The 20,307-nt window shown below is 31.4% G+C and overlaps 1 protein-coding gene across 5 annotated transcripts in view; it reads left to right on the top strand.

Moving 5' to 3' along the window:
- LOC131851368 (IQ motif and SEC7 domain-containing protein 2) overlaps positions 1-20,307 on the top strand; it is a 212,462-nt gene that overhangs the window by 167,684 nt on the left and 24,471 nt on the right. For 2 of the 5 annotated variants that reach the window (XM_059201876.1, XM_059201883.1), the window contains exon 2: positions 2,794-3,088. The exons of the other annotated variants lie outside the window; for them this stretch is intronic. In XM_059201876.1, the coding sequence (XP_059057859.1) occupies positions 3,009-3,088 (80 nt within the window). In that variant the 5' untranslated portion in view covers positions 2,794-3,008. The remainder of the gene's footprint in view (positions 1-2,793; positions 3,089-20,307) is intronic. 5 annotated transcript variants of the gene reach the window in all.

Below are 20,307 nucleotides of genomic sequence, written 5' to 3' on the forward strand. Positions count from 1 at the left end.
AAAATTGCATACATCTGACCTCGTGATATTCATGTTCACATGAAATTACATTAAAATTGTCCGTTTAAAATCGTGGATAGGATATAAGCAGACAGATATAATTTCACAATTATAATATTAGGACGGATCGGGAAAGTATCTAACAATTATTATGTTACTGAATAGGTTGGTATTAATTTCAAATGATCCTAGTTTCGTTATAATAACCGATTTTATATAGCACCACGTTTATCGATTAATTTAGATTTACCGATTGTCATAGAGACAGTTGTAATACGATTGTAAATAGACAATGGATAATACTTAATAATTAATTACAGTGCTAGCAGTGTTGAGTGCTAATCGTTTTGCTGACAATTAGAGGCAATAAGAAATAATCTGTTGTCAATGGCGAAACGTGACAAAATGGTAAAATGTATAGAAATGGAAAGCCTGTGACTTAGTTATGTCGCAATGATAATTGTTATAATTGTGTTTGAATTATTCAATACTAACTGTGCCCGCGGTTTCACTCGCATTTTTATAGCCTCCGAGTTATTCTGATGTGTAAGCTGAACAGCTTCTGAGTATGGTCGAAATACGGAAATAATTTTTAAATTATGAATCGATTACACAATTTCATTATTACTTTACGCGGTTGCACAATTGATATTTTCTAAAAGAGTGTAATTTCTTTTAAATATCTACGAATTATTTTACTTTTATGACTATAATCCCAAAGGAGGGCTTTCTTTATTAAACTAACATTTTTATTTTTTAATTAAAGTAGCATAAGTTATTTTTTACAATATTAACTATTTGAGTGAAAGTCGTGTCAAAATCGATCCAGCCGTTTCAGAAATTAGCAAGAACAAACAGACAGACAGACAATCAACTTTTATTTCGTATACCGTAAATAATTTTAAATTTAACAGACACTCTTCTTTTTTTGTATACATGTACAGTTTCCAGGTGTCGACCAGATGGGAACTCACGACGTTTCCTTTCGAGTCAGAATAGTAAACCACTAGGCCACGGCGCTCTCTAGAGCAATAAATAAGAGAAATCCTATGATAATGAAACGTAAATGACACAGCAAGTCCCATCAAGTCGCCATTACTACTATGAAATATGTAAACGCTGAGATAATCATTCTGTATGTATGTTGTTCATGACTGGCATAATGTATATGACCAACTTGCAATAATGTAACGTGGTTTTTGCATGTGTAGTACGGTATAGATTGGAATTGCGGACAAGCTCACTTGGGTCGTAAGCTATTGTTTTTATATTACAAAATTACTTACGACTGTGATTTTCTTTAAATTAAAGGAAGCATACATCCTTTTCTCGTTAGTCGTCAAAAGGTAATAAACAAACAGATAGACACATTTTCACGTTTCTAGTTAGTGTGGAATATTACGCGATATATTCATAATTGTAACAGTTTTCGGTATAATCGGTCTATAAATATAAATAAAATTGGAGTGTCTGTTTGTAATATTGAAATAACCGTTTTTTACTACATACATATTAATATAAATACAGTACACACACCAAAATAGTCTGTTTGTTGTTGTAATAAGGAGTAACTTAGGCTACCTTTATTTTAGAAAAAATCTTTTATTTTAGAAACATAAAGTTAAATTCCACGCGGGCGAAGTCGCGTGTACAGCTAGTCTTATATATAATTTTGTTAAATGTATATATACATTAAATAATTCAGAAATTACTCGTACTTCCATCCAAATACCATAAATCTTTAACTCGTGTTGGTCTTTGTTCTTTAGCTTTATGCAAATTATTATTGAGCCAATTACGGTTTACTTCTGTCAATTAAGTGTGACCATGCTTTTATTTTGCTATATATCTTTTCGTCAATTCACAGAGGTCTTTTTTTTATTATTCTGGCAACATTTTATAGTTTTCGCATACTATTCGCAGTACGATGCAAATCTACTTTATGGGTCGACCACAAATTCCAAAATAATGGGATAAGGGTAAAAGAGATTTTATTTCAAATAAGGTTTGGATTTAGTTTGATCAAACGGTGATCAAACTCCAAACGACGCAATGCAATTACGAAGATGTTGTAGTAGACGCACATTTAGGGGACTTTTATATTGGACGCAGATTAAAAAGTTTTTTTTTTTATTTATCACAACAATATATAATACTTCTTTCTTAGTATTTTAGGTTCTTTATTGTTGTTATTAGTCATTAATACACGCTTAAAATTAGGCGACTTCATTACATAGTATAAAATAAAGTCACTGTCACTGTCTGTTCCTATGTATGCTTAAATCTTTAAAACTACGCAACGGATTTTGAAGCGGCTTTTTTAATAAATAAAGTGATTCAAGAGGTAGGTGTATATATATAAATGTACAATGTCTATAAATATAATATATACATGTACACCCATGCGAAGCCGGGGCGAGTAGCTAGTTTACAATAAACGCAGATTAACATATAACTAATATTTTATTTACCTCATTTTTTTTCTTAATTATCTAAGTACAATTAAATATTATATTATATAATATTTGTTTCTTAGTATTATAAGTTCTTTGTGGTTATTAGTCATCGTATTTTGATAAAACTAAATGCATGCAGTACGGCGCGTGTCCTACCGGAAAAATAATTAAAAAAGATGTAATGGTCAGAACATTTCTACAATTACATCATTCTGAGGCAGTATTACGGATATGAAGTACTACTAGTTACAAATAAAATATATCTTTTTAAATTTACTTGAATTTTATATTGCCAGAATAATAAAAGCATTTTAAAATATCGTATGATTTATAACAGTTTTCACCACTACAAAAATCGTCACACTTCATTAAATAATATTTAATAGTGACAAAGTGATTAGTGAAATCGGAAACGATATGGAAGTGAGCTAACAAACGAATAGTGTTGCATTAAAGTTGTCGTAAAGTGAAAAGTTCAAAGTGGCTAAGTCAGAGTCGCGGTTGGTGTTAGTGGGAGACGGCGAGAGCGATGGCTGTTGCTCTTGTTCTGGCATGAGGATTGATCTCGGCGGGGTCTTACTCGAAGCCGCGAAGCTGACTAGATCGTGGTTCTGCCAGAGGCCTGACTACGGGTAAGTTTTGTTACAGACTACCCGCTTATACGGATGTAAATAGTACAGAGAATTGTGTTGAATTTGTAATTTTATGACGTCTATTGTCAAGTATATATTATTATTTTTGATAATGGATGGTTTTGGAAAAAAATGCAATTTTATCTATTTTATTCTACCACATAGTTTGATTTTAAATGGATAAGTTTTGTGATGTACAACTCGCGAATTGTTATGTATATGTATATTTGTGCTATATAATTAATAACGAGAACTGAGTTAGATTTGTGATTGTGTATCTATGTTTATCGTGTTTAATAATGGATGGTCTTGGAAATAATAGCAATTAAATTAATTAGTTCTTTACCTGTCTATAGGTTATTGTTGACTTTATAATAATAATCTTTATTTTATTGCTCACAAGGAATATTAAAATGTGAATAAATTATATTAAATATACTTACAAATTATTCCGTGTGAGAATTTAGTCTGAACCAGGTCTAAACCTACAGTACAGATCTCCAGGCCCTCTCCAGGTCCTTACTTAGTATTAACATCCTGAAATTTCTTCATATGTAAATAAATTTTATTTAAACTTACAAATTATTCCTTGTGAGAATTTGAAGTCTGAAACAGGTCTAAACCAGTACAGATCTCCAGGCTCTCTCCAGACACTTACTTATTAACATCCTGAAATTTTACATCATAATCAGCGAAATGAAAAGCAAAACAATCTGTTTGGGTTTGCATGTATGTACTCTATACCTATAAACTAAATTTTTACATTTTTTTTAATGTTATTGTTTAGTTAGTTGTAGGAAAATTTATCTCTAAAATAACAGACATAAGACTTCATTCACCATGTATTATATTTCTTACGTCGTTGTGATATTAAATGACATATTATATACAGTTAATATTATATTACAGGATAATTTAAAGCAACAGTAAATCTCGAATCGTTCAATCAATTGAATCTTCCGTCAACGGAAGATTGACAAGTTATAATCCTAATGTCCACAAGTATAAGAGTCTATGTCGTATTGAGTGAATCAATCATATTGATAATTCGTTATTCTATCAACTAATTTACGATTAATACGGCCTCGATGGTCTAGCGGTCTAACACACCGCTTTAGCTCCGATGGTTGCGGGTTCGATTCCTCGCATGGTGAAAACATTCGTATTCGGATTTTTTGTATCGATCTGGGTATGTATATATGTAATATGCCATATATATGTAAGTATTTATATCAGTTGTCTAGTTTTGGGTATAATACAAGCTCTGCTTAACGTGGGACTAAGTGGCGCTGTGTTAATTCTCCAGGGGGGTTATTTATTATTTATTGAGTGGAATGCCTGTCCGGTATTATAAGAAATTATTAATGTACCACAGATTAAAAATTGTATGAAATAGTACTATTGCGCAATAACTTAATACATAAATAAGACGACTCCAACTGCTGTTCGTAACTTACTTAATTTAGAGCAATCCACAGAGCAATTAACGCTACGTTTTACAAGACTTGGCATTGCCCTTAAGAGAACTAAACCAAAATTTACGGTCTCGATGGTTTTGTTCAGACCACCTTAGTTACGATGATCGCGGATTTGATTCCCTGCACTATACAAATATTTATATTTTTTGTAAGTTACGCCCTTATTGTCCACAGACTGATATGTCTATGTCTGTGCCATTTTTGTGTTTTATTAATTTTGTCTATTCGTTTCTTTGTTCCTCGCTTTTGTTCTTGACCAATAACTAGTACGTACCTACACTACTCATTAGTAAGTGCAATAACTTGTATTTGTTATAAAAAGAAGCTTGCACAGTTTCAATTGAAAATTGTTTTGTTCGAATTGATAAGACTGCTCATCTTACACACGAAAAACGTGCACAATAAATCTATGGAAACAGTTGCTTTCAAATATGCAAAAATAAAATTGGTTACACAATTTCGTACAAAAATATTTTGTTTCAAGTGCCACGAGCCTGTATAAAACGTAATTTCATCAGATGTAATCTTACTGGCTATAATAATCTATCAGGTTGTTTGTTTGTTTGTCTCACACCGGGTATAGTAAACAAGTTGATAAAAGAACTTGTTTACTGTACCGGGTGTAAAGTTATAAGTTATAATATTATGTTTAACAAAACAAAATTACATTTGTTATTTATGAGACGCAGTAATATAAGTTTAAAAGCATTGTGATATTAAGAATATTTTTTTATATATATTAATTTCATTAGAATGTTTTTAAATTATGTTTAACAGATCATCTGCTTGCCAGCTGCTTGTTACCTACAAAAAAAAACATAATTATGATAAAAATAATTAACCCCCAAGTAAAAAAAAATTGTAGTTAAGAAACAAGTAGATCACATCAGCTTACAAACAAAAAATCGCACCAGAATCGGTCTATTCGTTTAGGAGTTACTGTACCACAGATAAGTACTCAGATTCGTATTATTTTTATAATAACAAATTTTATCGGCAATTGAAGAAAAAAATATCCTGTAGCATCATATTTCTCTTATATAAACTTGTATATACGATAGTTTCATAAAATTCCAGGAATGATTCCAAAAAAGGAAGAGTAATTTAAATATTGAACGTTCATATACAAACCGACTAGTCACGTGGTAATGTGAAAGGTTCCTTATCGTTGTAATATTAGGACCCTTGTTCTATTGCGAAAAACCATCGAATTCACGAATAATGTAGCTCAATTTCGGATTGTAACATTCCTTCCGACACACCTTATGTTATACATATAAATATGTAGAGGATCGTCGAAAAAAGAACAAACGTAATCTTAACTACATAGAATGCTCAAATACACAATATCTGCCTATAACATTGGAGAATTTCTCTCGTTTACCCTGGGATTACGTCATCAGATCCTGACTTAGACAACAATAGAACCAACTCTTCAACAGCAGTATTTACCCAAGCATAAAATGAAAATTAGTCCATATTTAACGAAGATGTCGATGAATATACATAAAAAACTACATAACGACCTAACATTGAACCTCATTTTTTGTATATTTCGTTCAATTAAATTCAAGGTACAATACTATTATCATTACCTTGTCTTTATCTCATAATTTAGGATCGCTGTATCTTCCATAACTAATAATTTTGCAGAATATTTATAAGAACGGTGTACATAAAAGGTGTGGAGAACAGGAGTTCCTAACTCATTTGAATGAAGTTTTTAGTATTATTAGTATTAGCATTCTGTAATTGCCTGAGCACGCCGGCAACTTTGATTAAACTAAGTCGACTAGGGTTACCAGTGTTTATTTATGTACGTATTAAGAGTGACTTCGCGGAAATTGAGATGGTGTACGATTCTGTGAAGCGGCTAATTGTGTTAATTGGACTATTTTCAACGTTAATATTAATACGGGAAGCAAAAAGTTTGTAGCCCTTTTTACGACGCGCGGACGGAGGAGCATGAAATGGAGAAGTAGGATGAAATTTCGTACACTTATGGTTTATATAGAGAAAAAAATATTTTTAAAATTATTCATGAAAAACACATTAAATTAATTAAATAAAGAAAGAAAAACATTAAAAAACATTGCACACAGAACCATGCATTTGACACACATGCATAAATACTCTTTCCTTTATTGCCTGCGCGACTGTCAGTGCCTGTGGTGAGAGATGTATAGTCTTGAAAATAGAACCTAATTCAAATTACGACCACTAGGCGACTAGTATGCTTTTAAATTGTAATTTACCTCTATACTAATTACATATATGTTCCTATATATATTATGCAGTGCACTATTGATTATATAGAATTTCTTTTATTTTTAATTCTCTAAGGAATAGGTAGGTATAATGGGTACCAAGTAAAGCTACGGTATACATCTAGTAATTACTTTATGTATGTATATCATCATCATTATCTTACCTTTATCTCATTGTATGGTGCCGGCGCAGTATGTTATCAGTTTCCACAGGTCAATTTTTATTTTCATCTCTATTCAGAAATACACATAAATATTATATTATTATTAAACTTATTATTGGTTTAGAAAATGTAGTAACTAATTCCCAGTCTTGGAATAAAGTTCGAGAGTTAGCTGAAAGAAGTTGCAGCAGTAACTTAGCACATAAAAATAAACGACAGCCCTATTGCAAGCATTAAAAGCGGCTAAGGAACTGGTGAAGAGAAATTGCAATCTGGTTTTATTAAACTTGAAAGGAACAACCTACTCGTCTGCTGGCCAGCAAGCTAAAAGGCGCTTCCTCTTTGATGTAAAGAATCTCACTGAGGTATAATCTCAAATGAAAAAAGTGGTCAATGTTTACAGAAAGCATAAAATTATTTTTTAAACCAGAAATAGAGATTAATAATTAATTTAGAATGTATTATTCAAAGAAAATTAAAAATAGACCGAAAGTGGCCAACATTTAACACAACACAGTTGTACAATATTTTTACTTATTTAATTCTCATTCGGATATTACTAATGGACTAGCTTACCCGCGCTACTTTGTTTGCGTTACATTTTTTCCCCCTTATTGCAACATTTTTCACTTCTGCCCCGCTGCTATTGGTCGTGCCATGATATTTAATAATTTCTCAATAAATAGGTTATCCAACACTTTAAGATTTTTTTTAATTCAAACCTGAAATTGACGCATTTACCTAAACAAATACTTTGATTTCATAGTATAGAGTACAGATTTATATTTGTTTGAACTTTGAGAGTTATATTTGTTATAGAACAACTTAAATTATATTATCTAAGAAATATAAATAAATTATCATAATATAAACAAATAATAATAATAATAATAAATTATCTTTTTAAAGATATAGAAAAAATACCAACAACTAGATGTTGCTAAACTGGCTGACAATTATGTAAAATATACTTAGAAACTAAGTAATTCATTTACATACAATACCAGCTCCTTTATTCTATTTTTTCCAACAGTTATTATAATATCTTTTACATAAATAATTATTATGAATATATTAAACAATTGTAAGTATTTACATTTTAGCGTTACTAAATTATCTGTATTATTAATTTATTTTCTTAATAGTGATAGCAAATGTGTATTTTTTTTATTATTTAATAAATAGCTGTATAGATTGTAACTTTATACTCTGTTAATGATTTTTACTTTTCACTCTTGACAAATATGTGTCAAAATACGAGGAACTGTTTCTTTATATATACATGTACAATACAAAATATTATTACAATAGAAATTGTTTCGATAATTGTATTTATTTATTCTTCCGCACAAATTGTGTTGAAACTATAAACATGCGTATGTTTACAGTTTCAATAACTGAATAGAGTATGAGGAATTACATTTGCAAATTAAATCTCAATTATTATTGAGGTTTATAATCTAATATACTGAAAAAGAAATGTCAGTTACTTAGTAACGGCTGTTTAAACAGAATACAATTTTATGTTTTACACTGCATATGTTGTTTCTCTAATATGGTAGCAGAGCGGTAACGAATTACGATTCATACACGCATATACTCTTCAAAATGACTTCTTCATCGTTAACTATGGATAAATTGTCGGGAATGGCAAATTACGGCAATTGGAAATCCAGATGAAAATGACACTCATACATGAAGATTTGTACGATTGCGTTGTTGCTACTAAAAATGGAGAACCCGAATGCATATCCATGCATTCGGGTTCTCCATTTTTAGGAAATATAGGAAAAAGCAAGAAAAAGCATTAGCGAAGATATGCTTAAGCGTACTTCCTGCCGTCTATTCAAATGTTAGAAACTGTGAAACAGCATTTGAAGCGTGGAGAAATCTGCAACGTGCATTTGAAGACAAGGGTCTCTGTAGAAGGTTAGGTCTTCTTAGAATATTATTCTCTTTGAAACTTGGACAATTTCAGGATATGGACGGATATCTCACAAAAATTATGGATATCGCTCAACAACTCCAAGACATGAATGCTCCTCTCGATGATGATTTTGTCGCAGTCATAATGCTTAGTGGACTCCCGAAGGATTTCGACCCACTCATAATGACACTAGAAAATGCAAATTTAACTCTATCTAGTGATCTCGTTAAAAATAAATTGCTACAAGAATCACAGAGACGAGATGGTACAACAAGCTCGAGTGCCCGAATGTATATCTAAAATTTGTTATAATGTAATATAAAGTTACTCAGTTTCATATCTCATATATAGTATGAACAGAAATGAAAATTGTGGTTTCAAGTTAAACAAGTTTTAAAAACAAACCTTAAGTCGAAACATAAAAAAATCTACTTAATAATATTCTTTATGATATACTTTAATAGCAAAACTCCAACGCTGAAAATTCCCTACAGTACTAGAATTGAGGGTAACGAGTTCAAAATGACCCAATTTTTTCTCAAATAACAAATCGTAACAAACATTGTACTTCCATTATACGTAAGTACTGTGAGTAGGTGTGCCAACCGTCCCGGACTGCCCGGGACATTCCTTTTAAGCGGGACATTAACGGTGCATCCTAACAGACAACCGCGCCGTCCAGATAGGTGTTTTTATAGTGATTCCACTTTGATGATTACTTTTTAATGAGTAAGGCACAACATTAAAGATAGTTTTATGATATTTTGAATAATATACATATTGCGGAAGCATGGAAAAAGTTTAAACAATTTGTTTGCAGCTAGAAAATCAGTTGGACAACCATGGTTTCGGCAATAAGAGTATATTTTTTATTTAAAATATGACACCAACATTATTGGGATCCCCAGTTGTAGCATAATGTAGGATAGTGAAATAAACGTTAAATTATTATATTTTACAACATTTACTACTTCTTACTAACAACGATGGTCCTCGTATACTTTCCGATCTCTCAAACAAAATCCAAAAAGGTTTTCTATTTTAAAAATAATATTTCTTCGTTATGATTTCTTTGCCAAATATTTTAAATTTAAAAATATAAAATCCCGCCAAATATGTTCAACTCCCGGATATCAAGACTTGAAATCCCGAAAACGCTGTTACAGCAGTTGGCAAGCCTATCTCCGGCCCAGCCCTCGCTGCACCCAGTTTAATAACCTACAATTTTTCGCCGCAGAAAGTGGGTCTTACCCAAGAGCGGTGCATTGAAGCGCGTTAATCAACTGCAGTTGAATAGAACTATCCCCACTTTCCCTCCACAAAAGGGAGAGGTTCCCTCCAACAATACGACAAAGAACGTTTAAATATTGGATGTACATATAAAATGTCACAATTGGATGATTTTCATCCTTATCAGTAAGTGTATTAAGATTATAAAAAGTGAAAACGTATTTTGTTATATGGACAATTAACTCCAGAATCACTGCACCTATTTAAGAAATTATTTCATTGTTGAAAAGGCAAATTGTTCCAGAGTGACATAAAATATATGTTATGTTAATATATACGAAATCTACAAAGTTGCACTTGGCATAGATCACAGAACAATGTGAGATGGATCACCGAATGGCTTGTTTTCGTACGGCCTCAGTGGTAGCGGTATGGTGGTAGTGGTAGGTTGACCTGTGTGAATTGTCCAAGGTTATCATTATCATTAAACATCGTTAGTGCCGTTTATATCAGAATTGTATTATCGATGAAAGTATCACAATAAAATATCACAAGTCACAACATAACTCTTTTATACCTATATACCTTGAATGCAGCTTTCTACTTTCCACCTTGGCGCTATTCCAACGTACTCCCCGAACATAACAACTGAATCCGGTTAATTGGCCCCCTCAGTTACTGGCAATGGATTCTGCAATGAAAATTTATCATGCCGCTAATGAGGGTATTAGGCGGGAAGGTAAAGGGTTGTACATGAGTTGTTTGGATTAGGGGTATGAAATAAAATCCTTTTATTGTCCCTTTTACAGGAGACATGGTTACATTTTTTATGGATAATAATATAATATTTCAAACTCCTGCGCTAACGCTATACACTGGCATGGCACCAGTGAAGGATGATAAGATCAGAATGAGGTTGAGTCAGTTACCCAGCAAGTAACCAGGAATTAATCACGATATTTTTCAGGGAGATCTCCGTGGAGATCGATCTAACATGGCACATTAATAGCAATGGTATTGGTGACACCATTGCCATTACTTCTCATTCCTAACAATCCTCTTCCCACCAACTGACATTTTAGTTTTATAGGATATTTGTTTTACTCGCACATGATTTAACTTTCTAGTTGAATGAATTTTAAAATCACCAATATTGTATTAAAAAATTGTGTAAACTGACACATTTTCTATCTAAGTCTTTACGTCATCTGAAAAAATTGTGATATGTCTTCGTCTGCGTCTCGTTACGTATTCGTAAACAGACTCAGATAGCCGTGAATAGTGGGTACAAAAAACAATGAAATTTTCTCTTACATGCACAGTGTAAAATATTTCATTGTTACATGCATAGCGATATAATGTAACAAAACAAATAAATCGTCAATTGCTTTCCCCAAATCAGTTTGGGACGAGTCCATAGTGCACGTATATGACAGTTTCAAAATCCACATTGATTGGCGATTTTGTTATAGTTACTGTAAGGATGATTTTGATATTTTTTACAGGTTGGGTTATATTATCGAAGTTTTCATACGGGTCCCTAATATTTTTCAAAATGTTGTGTCACAAATGTTCATCAGTCATCAGTCATCATCATCAATTCGGTGGAATTAAGTAGAGCTTTTCTTTCCCAGAAGAAATGTATACGAGCCATATTTGATGTTTCACCAATAACAAGTTGCAAACCGTTATTTCAAAAATTACTGTTTTGCCATCTATGTACATTTACGAACTGTGCCTATTTGTTAAATCGCATCCTGAATTATTTAAAACATCTAATGATTTTGAGACCAAGTACACAAGGAGGCGTCCTAATAAATTATATTATCCGTTGATAAATTCAACGCTAGCAAGCTCTAATTGTTATCCAATGGCCATAAAAATATTTAACAAATTGCCAAAGGAGTTAAAACAATTAAATAAAAGCAAATTAAAAAAAGAATTGTATAATTGGTTGTTATCTAACTGCTTTTATAATATAGACGAATACCTTTCACAAATGGTGAAAAAGTGACTAATACTAATAAATTAATTAATTATAATAATATATGTATGTAATGATGAGCAATGTATAATGACAATATTTCAATTGACAATTGTCTGTTGCATGTCAGAAATGACTAAATGTGCGAACAATATAATAATATTCAAAATACCACATCCAATGTACCACATTTTATGCAATAAAATTTCATTTCATTTTATTTCATTTCATTTCATTTCAGGAATAATGTAGGATTTTAAATGTAAAGGTATTTTTCAAATCGGTCCAGTAGTTTCGGAGCCTATTCAATGCAGACAAATAATCAAATCTTTTCTATTTCTGTAATTTATTTACCGACTACCTACATATAAGTCAATTCAATATATTGAGTGATAAGGAAGTATAACATTTTTCATATCCGCTGTGCCGTTTTCTACTCACAGGTTTATTACTATTATTTTGTCATAACTAAACGTAAGTTTGCAGATGGTTAACTTAAGAAATTACCGTCTTTCACGAACTTTCTCCGAAGGTTCTCGTGACTTGTATTATAAGAATACTGTTATAAACTTTCCTATATATTTATACATTGTCAGTGTATATTTTACTAGCTGTGCCGCATGAAATTTATAGCCTATATATTATTCTGATGTATAAACTATATTACTGAACGGATTTTTTTCATGATGAAATGAAACGATATTTATTTATTTCTGATAAAAGCGGTACATGCAATAGATGGTAAATTTATTGAATTTATTCTGTTCTTACTTAAGTCATTACAGACATGCAAATAAATTGTGGTTAAAATTAATTTTAATGTAAAATAGAAGACGATCGCTACTATACTATTGTTTCGTAAAATACATAAAAAACAGTCAAGTAGAATATCGCTTTATGTCTTAAGTCAGGTAAACTGTAATTTTACATTACTCACAAACGCTTAACAAGCAAATGAAGTTCACTTGTTAGTGATAAGAAATTCTACAGTCCTTGATAGATGGAAAGTTAAAAAGTAATGTATTTTCCATTAAATACTTACTTTTCTGTGCCTCGATAAAGAGAAAATGTAAATGTGTGCTAATTGTGGTGCCTATCAATTCTTATCACGAATACATTAACATCATTGTCGGTTCACTGTGACAGAATATTCTCTGTCTAAATTTTTTCAACCGATCATGAATTCAGGACAAATTAAACATGTTTTTAGATGGTCTAGTGGTTTAGCATACTGCTTTACTTCTGATGGTCTCGGGTTAGATTCCGCGCACTGTGCAAACATTTGTAACTTTGTAAGATAAATGATATTATCAGCCTTCTTGTTACGTCTATTGTTGTTTATTAAAAACTATTTCAATGCTGTTGGCCGTTAGAAACAACATTTATCTATGTCTATGTAAATAGATATATGTATTTTAGAAAAAATAATGCCATAGTATTTGATTTTTTTTCCAATATATTACATTTATATATCTTTAACATGTTAAAAGTATATTATAAATATATATATTATGTATAAATATATACATAGGCGTATACATATCTTGGAAGCTTATGAGGTCTGTACTTAATTACATACAGATCTTTCTTATCGAGCTTTGATAACATTTTCAATTAGGGAATGAATTAATGCAAACTTCAGAATTTTGATATAGAAATAGTTCTAGAATTATTCTATCGTCACTTCATAGGAATTCCTGTAGGCTTTGTTGGGCAGATTATTGCAAAACCCCACGATGTGTATACTAAACAAGTGATTTATGGTTGCTTTTGGTACGTATAAGATACAGAACCCAAGTTGTTTGACGTGCCATTTATTATACTCCGATCATGGAATTTAATTTAATGGAAAAGGCAGTTAGTTGTAACTCTAAACATTAGTGGAGGAATGAATGGATGAAATATAGTTTATATAGGACTAGCTACCCGCCTCGACTTCGCACGGATGTACATCTATTATACATATAAACCTTCCTCTTGATTCACTGTTTCAGCTAACGAAGTGGAAAGTAGCAACCGTCGCGTATATACATGAACAACACCATCGTCATATAACTCCTGTGGTACCCCTCATGATGACCAGCTCGTTACCATTACTATTATCCTCTGTACTTTCTAATTTTACTGCCATATCTCAACCCTCCAACCGGAACACAGCTTACAAAGCTACAATAAATACCGTTTGTTTGCAAATGACGTAGAAATCAATAAATTGATGGCTAACTTGGGTCCATTCCAAGCTTGAAAGAACTGTTTTTCATATATTCGATAGTTAAAAGTTTCACAAAATGTACCGTATTTTGTTCATTGTTTATATCTGTGAATTTGATAGTTAGGTACCCATTCGACGTTCTATAAATATGTCGTGTTTTGACTGTAAATTATGGATTTTATGCGACGTAACTGCAATTTATGTTGTCGAAAACAAAATGGAAATTGTATCTTTGTGTATTGGTATTAATATATATTATGGATGATATTGGACTGGTGCACCCGCCTGCGCTAACGGTATACGCTGGCGGGGCACCAGTGGAGGACGATAAAATTATTACGTTTGCTAAGTTAATCCATAATGGTAAATTCTCCAAAAATTTATCACGACGGTTTCCAGGGGGATCCGCTTGAAAATCAACTTGATATGGTATGTTGCTAGCAATGGGGTTAACACATTACTAACAATACCCTTCCCCCTGGTATTTATATATCAACTATATATATTACAGCTTATAAGGATAAGGAAGAAGCAGATGATGATGATGATGATGATGATATTACAGCTTATCTTACAAACTATTTTATATTAGACTAGCTGTACTCGCGTCTTCGTCCGCTTGGAATTTAACTTTATTTTTCTAAAATAAAAGTAGCCTCAGTACTCCTTATTACATCAGCTACCTGCCAAAAAAAAGTACCGTCAAAATCGGTCCAGCCTTTTCAGAGATTAGCCGGAACAAACAGACAGACAGACAAAAATTTAAAAAAATATTATTTTGGTGTATGTATCATATTTATATTCATACGCATGTAGTAAATAACGGTTATTTCAATATTACAAACAGACACTTCAATTTTATTTGATGACTTTATAAAAAGTCATCAAATAAAATTGAAGTAACAGGGTGAGACAAGGGTGTAATTATAGAATAAGAATGAAATCTTATTCCTCTGAGATGACAATGCCTGAGTGGTATAATAATAATAATAATTATTATTTATTTAAATATATTATTATTATATTTAAATACAGTTAGTTATTCTTCTTATAAACTACTAGCTTTTGCCCGCGGCTACGTTAATTTATCCCCTTAGAGGTGGAATTTATCAAAATCCTTTCTTAGGGGATGCCTATGTTACAGTAGCTTTATGCATGCAAAGTCTCAGCCCGATCGGTTTAAAATTGACAAAGTTTCATATAAACTTTCATCCCCTATTTTATCCCATTGGGGGTAGAATTAATCAAAATCCTTTCTTAGCGGATGCCTACGTCATAACATCTACCTACATCCAAATTTCAACCCGATCCGTCCAGTGGTTTGGGCTGTGCGTTGATAGATCACTACGTCAGTCACCTTTCAGTTATATATATTTAGAGTTTTGTTAAATACGCATCATACAGAGAATTTACTAGTAGTATCCATACTAGGCCGAGCCTGTATCGTACATACTATTATTTTCCAGGGACAAATAGGTAAAAATTAAAATGTTGAATCGCGGTAGTGATACGATATTATCCGTGTTGTTCATGTATATAGGTGACTGAAAAAAAATAAAAATAATATATATAAACTAATTATTTGTTCTTCCAATTATATTAAAATATGATTGCTAGACAGTAACTGTAGCTTTGGCACAGCAATTACATTGTGTAGCCTACGTTACAAGTGAGTTAGTTAAATAATGGCTAGCTAATGATAATATTTTTTAAACAGGATAACAATAAATTAACCGTAGGTATAACAAACATCAATTTATAACAGTATATATTTATTTTATTATGCAATGAATAAATTAAACATACAGTATTAGTAATTAAAACACTAACTTCAGTCAAGTTCACTGTACGCACGTCATTGATTTAATATTTCGTTCTGATGCTTGGTGTAAGATTAAAGGATACCTGTTCCTGTATATTGACGAAATGTCGTCTATTTCTTATATATTTAATTTGTGGCGAAGCTCAGATCAAGACTCAGTGGTATGTAAATTTGCTTTCTTATTTTAGCACATTTATTATATTATCATCAAAACTAATTATTTAACAAAAAATTGAATTGCAAAAAATTTAATATTGCATCTGATGCTATGTGATAATCGTTTGAACAGCACTACATATATCACTTTATCATGTGACTTTTGTGATACCACTCATGTTTTGCTATTAAAGGACGAGGACTAAAAGGTCTCTTATCCTGTAGTTTCACTTATCTCACATTTCAACAATAATACATCTTACAAAGTTACTTTGCGGCTGAAATGAATCACAGAGGTAGCCATGGGTATTATTCTTTACAATATGTAACTAGGTAATAATCATTTAATATTTTTTTAATATATCCCTAATTTTATTTTTGCAATAAGAACTGAAGTTCTCAGAGTAAAACCTACATAAGATATGAGTAAAGATTTAGATTAAATTAGATTTAGTCTACAAAGGTGGTCAGTGGGTATTAAACATAGAAGAATGAGCACGGTCACTGTCATGGACATGCGCGTGCGCAACGGCCACGTAGAGGCGTGTACAAAAGTGCTAGTACAATAATTTTAATAAAACTTTAATCTGTAGAGATTATTAATAGTTTATACCAGTAGTAGTATCGCTCACAATTTAAAGAAAATTCATTATAATTACATAAATTATGTCCAACCAATATAATGTCATCAGTTTTTAAACTATGACAGATACAAGCTAAATATTGTTTCTGGATGAAAAATACCTGAAGAGCATACTAAATCACTTTCGAAATATCACCGATTCTTAGGACGTGTGTAAACGTTTTTATACATTGTTACATTGACATTTTAATCTATACAGAAATATCATATCTACACAATCAAATGGCGTTTGCTACATTGCAAAATGAACTTAATACGTGAAATTATTATGTTGAAATTAACACTGTACAAAGTTATTGTTGGTGACATAACCTGTAATGTAATGTTGGTAATTTACTGCCATCAAGGAAGTAATTAAGTATCAGTTGCGCACTCGACTGTACAAACTGTATTTTTCAACGGTCCGTCGATTTCTAGCAAATAAGTAGGCGTTATTGTTTAGTGGTACATACTGTTACTAGTGCTCTATCATACAGTGTAATAAATGTCAATAGTCATTCGCTTAATAGACATCAATTTTAGTGTACAAGTAAAAAAAATCAATTACAGTCTTAAAAATTGCCCAATATACACACCCTTAAACGCAACGAGTGTAAACCTAATTGGTTTGAAGGGCAGCGTTGATGCGAGAGAATTGTCCGATATAATATATGTTCACGCCAGGTCCTCATCCTACGCAGTGGATATAAGAGAGTGTACACCTAGAATATATGGAGGATGTTATTTTATATAGTATCAGTATTTTTCGCAATGCACTCTAAACTCTTTTATATACAAATATTACACTGACCCAAGATATATTAGTAAGTTTATAGGTATTTTAAATAGGTTATTTAAAACATATCTTATATCTTTACTGTTTACAACATTAATTGTATAATATATCCTATTTATGGAATTTAATAAACTCACAATGAAATCGTTCCATGCGCTTCTTATTTCAGAGTTTTCTGAATAAAAATAGAAAGTATCATTAATAAACCGCGTCCTACTTTAAACGTATTTTCAAATAATAAAATACTCATAATAGAAAAGCCACGCCACAGTTTTCCATTAACAAAAGGCGTTCAGAACGTAAAGCAAACAAATGGAATCGCGGAGCAACAGGAAAAGTGCTTATTTGCGTCTTACAAAACTGCCCTACATTGCGCCGGGCAAATACTTATTTGACTTAGATAATGAAGATGTTTAGCATCGCTGAGATGCTGTAGGTACTTTCAGTACATACTTGTATCCTATATTTAGCCAACTTCGTCAAAAGTGGAGGGACTATGATTTGCCACAGAAGCTTTCAGTTATTTACTGTAGATATAAGTTTGGGGCGGTTTTGACATTTCTGACTCAAGCATTTTTTTAACGACAAGCATCGCAGTTAGTGCATTCATGCTATCAAACCCCAAACTAAGCCTACAAATTTTGACAATAGAGGAAGATAGTGAAATATTTTTTTTTGTATACCCTAATATCTTGTATACCCTTATATTAATCCATTTCTTGAAAACTGTTGCATTTAGTTGGTAAATTATTTTTGTATGGTATTTGTACAAGGTTTGTATGAAAGAGTTTGTATGTAGAAAATTATTGATAAATCGTACGGAAAAGTGTAAACAAACTCTAAATAAAAATATGTGTTGAGAAATTACAGAATTAAGTTACTTAGTTCCATTACGTATATTATATTAAATGTTACCAACTTACAAAGTATGAATGACTTTGTTTAATGTTAGTCTAACTCACATATCTTGTGTTTAATTTAAGTTCTTTGTAGTTAGTAATCTCAAGTAACTACATTGAAGCACAAAGTGAATTGTAGTTAAAGGTCAACTAACGCCCACACAATGTCCTGCCTTCTCCAAACGTTTGTTGGTATCTGTAACATTATACCATCAGATCACCTCGCTATTTGCTACGGGGTCTACCCGGCTTCACTTGTTTTAATTAGAATAATAAGTACCGTAAATATTGACGTAACTATAAAATATAATATATATAATTGTTGACCACGGCTTTACATGAGTGAGGTTGAAATTGCCGTATATCAGGAAAACAGATTTGTTTTAAAATATTTATTTCGTGACATAGCCCTATGGATGTATGGATATCGTTACATAGCGATAAGGAGGTCTATTGTTACCTCATTTTCTGGATTGTAATGATGTATTTTTATATTTCATCACATAATAGTTCTCTGATTTTACAGTGTAGTATACATTTTAATAAGTTAAATAATTTAATTATTTAACTTATTAAAATATATACTACATATGTATTCATAGTTACATAGATAATATATATTATTATATTCAATACTAGCTGACCTGCGCAATTTCGCCTGTATCACACTTACTTGCATTAATCGTTATATTTCACCCAAATACATATATTTTTTTTAATTATAGCGTATATGTTATTCTATATATGTTTATACATGTCACATAAACTGTATTACTGTAAAGTTTCATCAAAATCATTGTTTTTGCGTGAAAGAGTAACAAATGTCCATCCATATTCAGATTAAGACAGTTACGAGTTCCTGGGCCAAACCAGGGCAGTATACACGCACAGAACGCAACAGCACGAACTAATTCTGGACGTCTTTTTTATTATCTGTGTTTATATTATTTTACGTAATTATAATTATCATAATAATACAGATTAACAATTGTTTTTGTATTATCTAATTAAAACTTAATTGATTTTTTATCTATGCAAATTATTACAGAGACTGATTAGGGGTTCATGTTTGGGTTGATGTATGATATGTAGAATGATACGTACAAAGCAACACCTATCCCCAAACAAGATAATGTGGTATGAAAGGTTAAAAAATTACAATCATACTTCTATTAAATGCTGTTAATTATTTATATATCTCATATAAAACCTTTTTACGTGGGTAATACATTCAAACACCAACATTATTATTATTATTATTATATGCAGTTGTTGGCTTAAGTTAAGTAAGGCTGCAGTTGTTGTTGTTGAATGCTTGTTTATTATTTATTATATTTGATACACATATAGATCGTACTCATAATTAACAAGTAGGTACTTTTACTAAATTTCACTATGGACAGCGCCGCGTGATATATACTAATGTAATTTTTTTATACCTTTCAACTAACTAACACATTAAAAAAATCAACTCGTTTCGTATTGAAACATAGTACATCTTTTACAGTAAGACAATGTGTAGTAGGTACTCATAATATGTTAGGATATAGTAGGAGATATGGGATACGATAGGCGAGACGTTAGGATAGAGTATATGTACTTGCTATATATACATATGTATGTATAGGATAAAAGACTCCTCAATGTAATATATCATATAAT

This window comes from Achroia grisella, unplaced genomic scaffold (genome assembly GCF_030625045.1).
Source record: "Achroia grisella isolate CSIRO2021 unplaced genomic scaffold, CSIRO_AGI_Agris_v1 utg1174, whole genome shotgun sequence".
NCBI classification, from domain to species: Eukaryota; Metazoa; Arthropoda; class Insecta; order Lepidoptera; family Pyralidae; genus Achroia; species Achroia grisella.